The 11,511-nt window shown below is 45.5% G+C and overlaps 1 protein-coding gene across 1 annotated transcript; it reads left to right on the top strand.

The window, feature by feature from the left end:
- The first annotated feature begins 7,031 nt into the window (after positions 1-7,031).
- Positions 7,032-10,349, top strand: LOC109780929 (uncharacterized). Its single transcript, XM_020339513.4, has 4 exons — positions 7,032-7,363; positions 9,574-9,642; positions 9,746-9,850; positions 9,970-10,349. The coding sequence occupies exons 2-4, from the start codon at positions 9,598-9,600 to the stop codon at positions 10,069-10,071; spliced, it is 252 nt and encodes an 83-aa protein (XP_020195102.1). The 5' UTR covers positions 7,032-7,363; positions 9,574-9,597; the 3' UTR covers positions 10,072-10,349.
- The last annotated feature ends 1,162 nt before the right edge of the window (positions 10,350-11,511 follow it).

Raw genomic sequence — 11,511 nt, 5'->3', positions numbered from 1 at the left:
GCTTCCAGGAGGCGGGGGAGCGGCGATGGGCATTGGGGTGCTAGTGGTGCTGGCGCCGCCCTGCTGCAGCGTGGCCGGCGGGGCTTAGCGGGCTCGATTCGGGCCTAGCCGGGCCAGGGGTGGCCCGGTATGCCCTGCTGCTGCGTCCGGACGGCGACCACGACGGTGCTGGAGGCACGAGCCTCCTGCACGACGGCGGAGGAGGTGGTTCCCTCCCGCGCGGCTACGGCGCTGGTGCTCCCGTCGACCAACGCTCCTCTCCTCGTCTCTTAGCCTCATGGTGGTGATCTCAGTGAGGCGGCGTGGGTGCCGTTGCGACCGCGGTGGCGCGTGGGTGGGCGGCGAGCTGGCTGGTTGGCTCCGATCCGGTTGGGCGGTGGGTTTGGAGTTGGGAGAAATCCTTGCCGGGTCTTCCGGCTCCGATGCGGTGACGCCTGCGGGTGCCATCATTCCTCCCTGGAGGGTATCGGTGGTCTTCATTCCCTCTACCCTCCGCGTGCCCGGGGAAACCCTAGGACACGTCCGGACAGCAGCAGCGTCGGCGTCGCATTCCTTCCTGGAGGTGCTGTACGCGGAGGATCGGAGCCTAGGATCGTAGTGGGTGGATTTCGGAGGGCGCAGCGGTAGTGGGTCATCCGCGCTTTGTCGAGCTGCCGGTGTTGGCATTGTTTCTTCTTCTTTTTTTTGCTTGTTGTGCTGCTCGCCATAGCATTTGCTTTGTAATCGGTGTTGGTGTTTTGGAATACAAAGCGGGGGAAACCCTTTTTCGATAAGTAAAAAGGCTGCAAAAGCAGAAGTAAAAGCCTACCAAGGTCTTATTCTGATGTGTACCCTGCACGCCCTTGCACTTGTTGTCGCACTGTACGAGAGTTCGGCAGGTTCAGACCAAATACTCGTCGTGTTGATCGGGGAATCAATCCCAGCCCCGGCGTGCTGCTCCCTCCAAGTTCCATCTTTTTTCCATGTCGGTGCTTGGTAGCTAGTGCCGTTACCCTTCTGGTACGTTTATTGTGCATTTGTGCTCACCGCTCAGTTGTCATTTCTTCTCTCTGCGCGGCCAGGAGTGAGTTACGCATGCATATCCGGGTTCACGGAAGCTTCACAGAAAGCGCGAATTTGTTGGTACCCAGCAAGACAGCAGAAAACAGCTTGATCAGTCTAGAAACGAAGACTTTTCATGTCAAATCCATTGTGGAAATGATGGGTCATTCGACGGGTAAAGTAGGCACTAGTTGCTGGCGAAGATTACTGAGAATATCTACAACCCTATTTGCAAATCATCACATTCTACGATTACATGCAACGTAAAACTACTTTAAATTTTCGCCGGGAACCGTCCTTATTGTTCCGACCGTGTCCATGTATGGCGGCTGGCTGCACCTCTTAGATTGGAGGTGCAGTCTTTGGCAAGGTAGAGTAGGACATGGCACATGCACCGGCTCATGATACTCGAGGCGCCAAAGTCTCTCATACCCTACTCTTCCTCATCGAAGTTCGGAGCCTACACAACACCAGTGGATGTTAGATTGACGATTGATTCGTCGTGGTCGGAGGCCGACATGTCCACCACGACGCGGCTGGGGAGCCAGGGTTGTCGAGCACCCGTTGCGGCGTCGGAGAGTGCGACTCAGCCTCGCCGACGTCTGGTGTGAGGGTTGTCACGACCTCCCACGCCTGCTAGCACTGTGCCATATTTGCGTCGGACGTGAAGTGGTTGTGCACCTTCGCCTCGACGCACTAACGAAGCGGTTCCGCATCTGCCAAGGCGCTCGTATGCCGGATGGACCGCACCACCTTCGGCGAGGCAGCGGCGACGCGCCTCGCACCGGATCCATGCGTCATTTGCGCGGACACAATGGATTCTCTCGGATGGAGTTCGATCGTTGTCAGGAATACTCCTCCCAGGAGCGACAGAGCGCAATGCAGACAACCATCTCCTCCTCGGGGCCGCATGCACGAGTTTCCAGTGAACGGATCAGAAGGTGTAGGACTCGGATCCGTTGTCCACCATGCGAGAGAAGGACTGAGATCGCTAGAAATGAGCTTGGGGGCGGAGGGGAGGAGGGCGAGTGGAGTGGTGTGAAATGCGGCTAGGGTTTCCTCCCAAGTGCGAATAGGGTTGAATATATGTCGGATCAGGTGGGGCACAATGGGCCAGACCAGACGTGGCGGGCGCGCCCAGGCGTCCCGTATTTTCCCCAGATATAGGCTAAACATGAGGGTTGCTGGTCAGTTCGGACGTTCAGACCGGATTTGCCGTGTTCGATTGAGTGGCAATTTTACGTCCGATCAGTGTCCGAGCAGCCCGTCCAGATGTTTGGGTCGGATATAGGGGCCGGTTGTAAATGCTCTAACCAGAAGAAGACATGTTTTCTCATGTGGCAGTCATAGACAAGAACAAAAGTGATGTTTCTTTTTTATGAGAAATAATCCATAATATTAATTAAGAATAATAGTTTTACAATTGTTCATTACAGGCTTACATCAGTCACCAAACTATAAGTAAACCATCATTAACAATACTATCTTCGTAGATTTATTGGTCCTCTTTATATTTTGGATCAAACTTTGACCAATGATTTAAAAAAATGTTAACGTATGGCATAAAAATTACTATTTTTGGATTCGTATTTGAATATAATTTTTAATGATACTATTTTTTGTAACACATGTTAACATTTTGTTAATTAAATCCATGGTCAAAATTTGGCACAAAATGCTTGTAGTCTTTGCTGGGTGTTCCACAGACCTAGTTGTAATTTTTATTACCTCTAGTGTTCTTTGTACTGCCATGATTAAAGATGAATAGATTGAAAGTTTCTCAAAAAAATGACACAAAATACTTTTTTTATATGATAATACGTGTCTCATTAATAAATAAAGATTTAGTTACAAGGGACGTAAACATCGACATTACAAGACTGAAAAGATAGGATAATCATATGCAAAAAACCAGTGCATGTCCCTCATCACTAAGGAAAAGGAGACAGATCACCACTTCACCCGAGCTCGACGCGGCTCCATCGCTGATCAGCAGCTTTACGGATCTCCGAAGTAGTTTACCTGAAGCAGAATCATTGCCGTTGAAAGAATCAGACCGGGGCAACATGTCCGAACACGTAATCGAACTCGAGAACTGAGACCCCCGCACGACTACGACGTCGGAGGAGGAAACCATAACTGTCAACATCCAACCAGAAACCCAGCACAAGATGCACCATCTTCGAGCTCTCACTTGCGTGTAGACAACCGTCTGCGCGTACTCCTGGACGACAAAACCTCTCTGCCCTACCATGCCGTCGGAGACAATGCCGCAGGAACGGGGACAGAGCAGAAGGACAGACACACCTGATGGAGTCGCCGCCGCCTCGCCGGCATCATCCATGAACCCTAACGCTACTAATCTGAAGGATCGGCAAACACAGATACCATCAACTCTGAGACGTTGGCATGAAGGGCACCGCCGGTGTGGGAGTGGAGTTGAGACAGATTTATTCGTCCGGGCGCCACTCCAACGGCGCACCACGACCTCAAACTTGAGACAGATTTATTCGTCCGGTGAAGATCAGTGGAAGAAGATCGCCTCAGGGGACCAATAAATCAGGATGGAGATAGTAATTCGCTATCTCATACGCCATCATGTTTGCGTGTCTGCTAGTCTGATCAAATTAAAACTCCGCTGATCCCTTTAATTACCTTCCGGATTCAGTCCCCTAGCCAGATTTACAGGAGAAGGTTTTACCTATCCGACTGGATACAGAACCGGATATCGGATACCAAAATCGAATTTGAAGTCTAGCATATGGTACACACATTATCGGAGGATACCGGATAATCCGTTTACAAGATCAGATTATCCTTTTTTTAAGAAACCTAAGATCGGATTATCCGATCAGGCAAATTCGGAAAAATCTGTTTTCACTCCAATGGCATGCGGCCTTGTCCTACAAAAGCCCACTAGTGCCACGTATCTATCATAGCCCAAGAGCATCTCCACGGCAACTATATCACGCATTAAGCGAGTCCCTAGAAAGTCTCGCTGAAGGTTCTAAGGTAATTGGGCCAGCCCATTCGCGCGTGGATTATTAGAGTAAAAAGGGGAATAGGAAAGGGGAGAGAACCAGGCATAGATCCATAGTCTTCAGAGTGATCAGGCATGCTTCTAGCCACTCCGTCCAAGTACTTTTCGTGGTAAGTAGTAGGGGCACGTCCTACATGAGGCCATTTGACCTGGGTTTTTTCTTCTTTTTTCTTCGTTTTTCATTCCTTTTGCATTTTGTTTCTTCGGTTTTACTTTTTCATTGGTTTATTTTGTTTCTTTTTCAGTTTTCTTTGTTCTTTTGGTTTTTATTATACAGTTTTTGTATATGTTAAATACATTTTTCTAATATAGGTCTACAATTTTTCCAATACAAATTTAACATTTTGCAATACATGGTCAGCATTTTTTGTATACACATTTTCAAATGCTTGCTTAACATTTTTTAAATACAAGTTTAATATTATACATGGTCAACATTTTTTTATGCAAATTTAACATTTTTTTTGAATACTTGTTAACATTTAATAAATTCAGTATTAACATTTATTTAACACAGGGTCAACATTTTTTCTAAACACATTTAACATTTTGTAAATTCTTGATTAACATTTTTCAAATACTTGTTCAACATTTTTTCAAATGCTTGATTAACATTTTTATATACACAATCAAATTTTCCCTTCATTTTTCTAATACATGGTCAACTTTTTCTATATACGCATTTAAAATTTTCCAAATGCTTTATTAACATTTTTTCAAATACTTGTCAACATTTTCTCAAATGGTTGATTAATATTTTGATATACATGATCAAATTTTTTTCATCAATTTTTAATACATGGCCAACATTTTTTCTATACGCATTTAACATTTTCCAAATGCTTGAATAATATTTTCAAATACTTGTTCAATAATTTTTTCAAATGCTTGATTAGCCATTTTTATATACATTATTTAAAAATTCATCATTTTATAATACATGGTCAACATTTTTCTCTATACAGATTTAGCATTTTCCAAACGCTCGGTTATCATTTTTCAAATAATTGTCAACATTTTTTTAAATGCTTGAATAATTTTTTTATATACATGATCAAAACAAATCGTCATCTTTAATACATGGTCAACATTTTTTTCTATACTCATTTAATAGTATTTAAATGCCTGATTAATGTTTTTCAAATACTTACTTATATATATTTTTTAATGGTTGATTAATTTTTTAAATACACGATCAATTTTTAATACATTTTTCTTATACGTGATAAACATTTATCTCTATGCACATTTAACATTTTTCAAATGCTTCCGCAGCATTTTGAAATGTTTTAATAGATTGTTTTGTAATATATATATTTATAATATTTTAAAGTATAAACAAATGTAAAATAGAAAAAAAGAAAAAGAAAAAACGTAAAACAACAGAAAATGGAGGCTGTTGCGTCCCGCGCGGCTGGGCCGGACCATCTGGAGCTGCCCCGGCGAGGCTTCCCTCTGTCTCGTTGGTGGTTCCTATCTGCCGCGTAGGTCGCTATTCATGTGATATTAAGCGGGAAGAATTTCAATCGATTCTGGAATAGGAGTCAATGTTTGGATATTGTGTTCGGATCGAGCCAATCACCTATGAGGGGATCCATCCAAATAGCCGTTGGGTGGATGTTTGTAGGCCAACCCTTCTTACGGATTCACATGTATTTCGTAGCGCGTACCAAAAAATGTTCATCGGATTCAAAAGTTGTTCATCAAATACCAAATAATGTTCATCATTATTGAAAAATGCTCATAAGAAATTGTTCATAAAAAAAGTTCATCAAAATTAAAAAAATGTCCATTCTGTTGAAATTGCAAACTTATTTTTGAATTTAAGAACTATTTTTGAATTCGGTGAACATTCTTTTGAATCTAAGAATGTTTTTTGAAAATCAGATTTTATTCGAAATCTTGAAAATAAACAGGGGCATCTCGCGCCCCACATGGGGTAGCTCAGAGAGGGCGGGTAGGGGAGGCGCGGGGGGGGGGGGGGGGGGGGGGGACGCAGGTAGGGGCTCCCTATCTCGTTGGCGCCCGAGCATCTCTAGTAGATCCCATAAAGGCTCGAAACTGTAAAATAACTGCCGTTTACAGTTTTGGGCGAAAGAAATGTCCATTCTAGATCCCGCAAAATGGTTGTTCCTGTAAAAATGTATACAAGCCTCCCCTCCCTCCTCCCCCCACCCAAAAAAAAACCTCGTCCTCAAGATATGGAGTGTTGGAGGTAAATTTTACAACTCCCTCTGTACCAGAAAGCCGTTGTCGAGAGGGAAGTTTCACGTCAACTGCCACTACCGTCGGCGCTAGCTCTTGATTCCGACCGTTCATCCTTCCTCGCCTCATTCCTATCAGACATCACACCCTTCGAGCTCTCGGGTGGCCGTGGCAGCTCCGCCATGGATGCGAGCTCGAGGTCGCCGACAGGGCCTGACAACCATCGCACCCCTGGAGCTCTCGGGTGGCCACGACAGCTCCACCATGGAGGCGGGCTCGAGGTCGCCGGCAGGGCCCGACAACCATCGCGCCCCTCGAACTCTTGGGTGGCTGCAACCCGCCATGATGCAGGCTCAAGGTCGCTACCAGGGCCGACGACCGTGGAAAGACGGAAGCTGTCGCGACGAAAATAAATAAAAAAGCACTGACGAACAGAAATGTTTGATTCAGTTTTGCTAAAGCACATATAGATGTGCTCTAAGTATCCCACATTTAAGTCATATGTCACTGATTTTACACTAACATTGGTGTAAGTATTTTCTTTTTCTAGTTTGATTGAGCTACTTAGACGTGCAGTAACTAAGGCACATCTATTTGATTTTACGGTAGAAATTTGTGGTGAAGCTTGTGCGATACCATGAATCTGTTCTAGGAACCCTAAACGGGTTTTGCGGGACGGCCTAACACGGAACGAGCTCTCTCCGATCCAATCCCCCACTCGGGTCACAGCTTCTCACACACAAACGACACACGACAGCGCGTCCACAGTTCCCCGCCCGGCGAGCGTCCTCCTTCACCGGCCTCTCTTTGCCGCCGACGCCTCGCCCCTCCTTGCACGACATCTCTCATCTGCGGAGCCGCCTAAAGAGAAAGAGCGGCCGCTCCGGCCACCGGTTAGATCTGCAGCACCATCACTCCACCAGCCCACCACCGCGATCTACCTGCTGTCGCCGGCCCTCTCTCCCTCTGCAGAACCACCGTGATCTACCTGCTGTCGCCGGACCTCTCTCCCTCTGCAGAACCACCGTGATCTACCTGCTGTCGCCGGCCCTCTACCGACTGAGGTGGAGTTCAACTGTGAGCACTTTTCGCCTCCACTCTTTTTCTGTAAGGTTGTATTCAAGAATTGTTCTTTGAAGTTTTTCCTGTAGCTGTAGTTCTCAGGATGATGTGCTAGTGCTACATTCAGCAAATCAAATATAAGAAGACAGAACAAGAAAAATTGTAGCTTTATTTATGTCAGTGTACGTGTGTGTATCACAATTTTAGGATGGCATAACCTGCACTGCATGTCTGATCTAGTGTTCTTACAAAGTGTTGCTGTTGTATTGTCAATTATAATTACTCGAAATTGTCAAGGAAGCAAATTTCTAGTGATGATGAGGATTGAGGATAACCAAGTTTACCTTGCTTCCATTATTTATCCAGCTTGGTAAGCTAATTGCTTCAGTTAGTATGATTAGTAATGTCAAAACATATTTTTCATGAAAATGAATTGCATTGCTTCATGATGTTAAGTTTTTTTTTCCAGATTATCCTCAATTGAAAATGAATTACATTGCTTCATGAAAATCATTGTACTATTAGTATCACAATTTTTCATGAAAATGAATTGCATTGCTTCCATTGAGCATAACCGAGTGTTTGCTGTTTATAATAATTAGTATCATCGACTGCGACTGATTTTGATATTACTTGCCACAGAAAACATACTTGACATAAAAACACCAAATTGGACTCGATTGACAAGTTTTACAAGTTTACATGCCTACATAAAGCAAAGAAAGAATACAAAAATTTCTTGCCGACAAAAACGAATGCAAGATTTTCAAAACATTACATTTCTTCCTCTAGGCAATCATCCTCCGCCAATCAAACCCACAGCAATACAATCACTAACTCTCCATCCTTACTAGATGCTTCGTTATTTTCTCATGCGCAAGTGGGGCAAACTCATTTTACATCTAAATATCCAGTACATTGGTAGAATTAAGTCGTTAACCGTCTCTGCATACACCCAGGCAGATCTATGCGTTTACTCATTTTTTTCACTGCACATACACTCAATTTCTTGAACTTGCAACACTTCATGGACACAAATGAGTGGCGGGGCAAGGAATAAATCATAAGGTGGGCCGCCTCCAATTTTTTTTTTCAACAATCACAATTCAAATTTCACCGTTCCTCTCCATCTTTTGATAATAGAATCACAATTCAAAACAATACAAATCAAGTAAACAACTAGCCATGACTATAAGTTTGCAACTACCAACTAGCCATGTTTTGATTTCGCCGTAGCTCTGAAGACTCAAGTAGTACTCAAAGAGTATTTTCTACAACCAAACTGACACTAGTCAAGGTTCGCAACTCTCAGTACACTAGTTACCTTGAGGTCAATGCCACGATGGATCAAGCTGGTTCAGCTGTTTAGGTCTTCAGGAAGACACCGCTGAGGTCACCAAGTTCGGGGCTAGTTTGGTTCTTGTCCACAGATTCATGCCTGGGCAATGATGGTGCCTGGCGTGGACATGGACGTTGGATAAGGCAGCCTAGCATGACAACTATTGAAGAAGGCAACCAAACAGCTTCTAAGTGATTCCCAGGCACGCTTCAGGCCAGGCAGAATAGCACCAGGATATGAACCAAACTGGCCCTGGTCGCCACCGCGCCATGGGCCGCTGCCGTGCAAGAGTGAAGACGGGGGATGGGACTGGGTAGCAGAAGCAAGGGGAGGCGGGGGACCAACGGGTCGGTGGCGGCGGCGTTTGCCTTGATCGATAGCTCGACTCAATTGGAAGAGGACAGCACGAGCGAGTAGTGACAGCGCACAGCCGACGGGCTCGTTCTTGGGCTGTAAGCATGTGCCTTTTTCATTTTTATAAACAGCAAACACGAGTTCAGTCACACAGCTCAGTACCCAGCAGCTATCCCAAGTGGCATGACCTGCTTCCATAGCTAGCTGACCAACAGCTGGATTCTGCCCAAGCCCCAGCTCAGCCAAATCTCTTCTGTAGTTTACTGTCGCCGTGCCCTACAGATATTACAAACACTTGCCCCTCTGTGTCAGTTCTCCATTCGATTGCAAGTCTGCCTGTGCAAGGTATAGATCTTGTTTTACTGACAGGATCAGTAGTAGAGGTACTGTTACAGCAGAAATATAAGGTTATGTTTGCTGGTACGTATCGATGTTAGGCGCCACTTCTAGTTTGTAGTGTCACAGTCTGTCATTTGTAGAAAAATATACTTCGAGGATCAGATCTTGTTAACTAGGGCAACTTTTCATGCAGGCTCACATTCCTACATCTTTGGAGATGCATCCCCATCTAACCCTACACAGGCATCCTATGTGTGCTGAGGTATCTTTGTACCGACCTTTGGCTCTATCTGATGCTTTGTCATTTAAGTGTATATTTTCGCAGAAGTTTCCAGATTATAAAATTTAATGTCCTTGTTGCCCAGATTATTGAAGAATTCCAGAAGTGCCATGTGGATCACCCCATCAAAAAATTCTTTGGTGAATGCACAGATCTTAAGATTAAGCTTGATCGGTGCTTCCGGCAGGAGGTAAGCAACCTTTTGCCCTAAGTTAGAGTCGTCGCTAAAATTTATGTATTTTGTTCTCTATCATAATTTGTAGGAGTTCTTTGTCTCCCTAAATGTGCTATTCTCCTTGTGAAACTCAGAAAGCTGTGAAGAGAAAGGCAAACTTTGAAGAGAGCAAGAAATTTAAAGAAAGGTTGCAGGCTTATAAAAAGGAAATGGCCGAGAAAGAAAATGAATCATAGCTTCGAATGGAGGACAATGACCTTCAGTGGATGCTTTTCTGCTGCAATCCTGTGGCTTCAACTTTGTAAAACAAAGTTCCGGGCTTGTCTTTTTTTGTTTGTAGTGTTTAGATCACATATCTACTGTTATAAGATTACATCTGAGGTCATATAATCTATTTAGAAGTTCAAATTTCCTTCTGTGGCTGATGCTATTCATGGTTAGTCTATTTCCATCATATAATTGTACTCTTGTAAAAGAGCGAGTTAGTGATGATGGTGTGCCTGCCTTCGTGTCATTTGTGCCGTTCGATCTGGAATGTAAGGCTCATACTGGTTGTCCCAACGAGTGAATTGCAAAAAACATCGACATTGAAGGCTAGGTTTGCATGAACCACAAGTCTACGTAATTGTGCCCAAAACCACTAAATTTTTTCCTAATTTTTTACGAAAAACACTAGTTGACTGCTTTAGCTTATTTAATGACAATTATGACAGATGGAGCCCATTTGTTGACGTGGCGTAACGGTTCGGGATAGACGTCATTAGACTTTTTTTTTGCCAAAAACTCCTAAAAAAACAAAACAGCCAGCTTATCCACTCCCCTGCCGCTGCCCCTCCCTCCCCGGCCTGCCGCCGTTTCAAGCCAGGTCCTCTTTGCTCCCCGGTGTCGGCCCCGGCCTCCCGCTCCTCGGCCCCCGCAGGCATGGCGAGGGAGGCTGCCTCGCCGCGGCCGGAGTTCAAGCCGTCGCCCGATGCTCAAGCCGGCGCCGCCGCCCTTGCTGCTCGCCTGCATCGGCGCCGGCGAGGTGACGAGGAGGCGCGGCAGCGGCCCGCGTAGGCGTGCTGAGGGAGGGTGCCTCGCCGCGGGCGGAGCTCAATCCACTGCCTGATGGTCATGCCGCCGCCGGAGCTCCACTGCGCCGCCGTCCTAACCGAAACTGCCACCGAATCCACGTCGTCCTGCCAGTCACCGACCGCGTCGGACCTCCCATCAGCTCACCCGCCGGAGCAAGCAGCAGCTTCGCCGATCGCGCACGGGAGGGAGTGGCCGGCGGCATCCACCACGGGACCAGTGGGAGATGAACTCATGGAGGGCCCGATTGCTTTTTTGATTTTTGACTAACGGGGTCTTTTGTAAAATTATCGGGTCTGTTTTGTAAATCTAGAAAAACCCTCACCTAACGGTGTCTAACTTGAACCAATACGCCACGTCATCATTTGCGGGACCCGTCTATCATAATCATGCTCAAAACGGTCTAAGCCGTCAACTAGTGTTTTTTGCAAAAAAAAAAGAAAAAAAATTAGTGGTTTTGGGCACAATTACGTAGACTTGTGGTTCCTGCAAACCTAGCCTTCAATGTCGATGTTTTTTGCAATTCACTCTTGTCCCAACTTCTCCGAAACATAACGCAACAGTCTGAAGGTTCTCCTTTCTATTCCTTTCAGGAAAGGTACCGA

The sequence above is a fragment of the Aegilops tauschii genome, chromosome 2 (assembly GCF_002575655.3).
Source record: "Aegilops tauschii subsp. strangulata cultivar AL8/78 chromosome 2, Aet v6.0, whole genome shotgun sequence".
Classification (NCBI taxonomy): Eukaryota; Viridiplantae; Streptophyta; class Magnoliopsida; order Poales; family Poaceae; genus Aegilops; species Aegilops tauschii.
The sequence above is the reverse complement of the archived record's forward strand: the minus strand, read 5'-3'. Positions and strand labels throughout refer to the sequence as shown.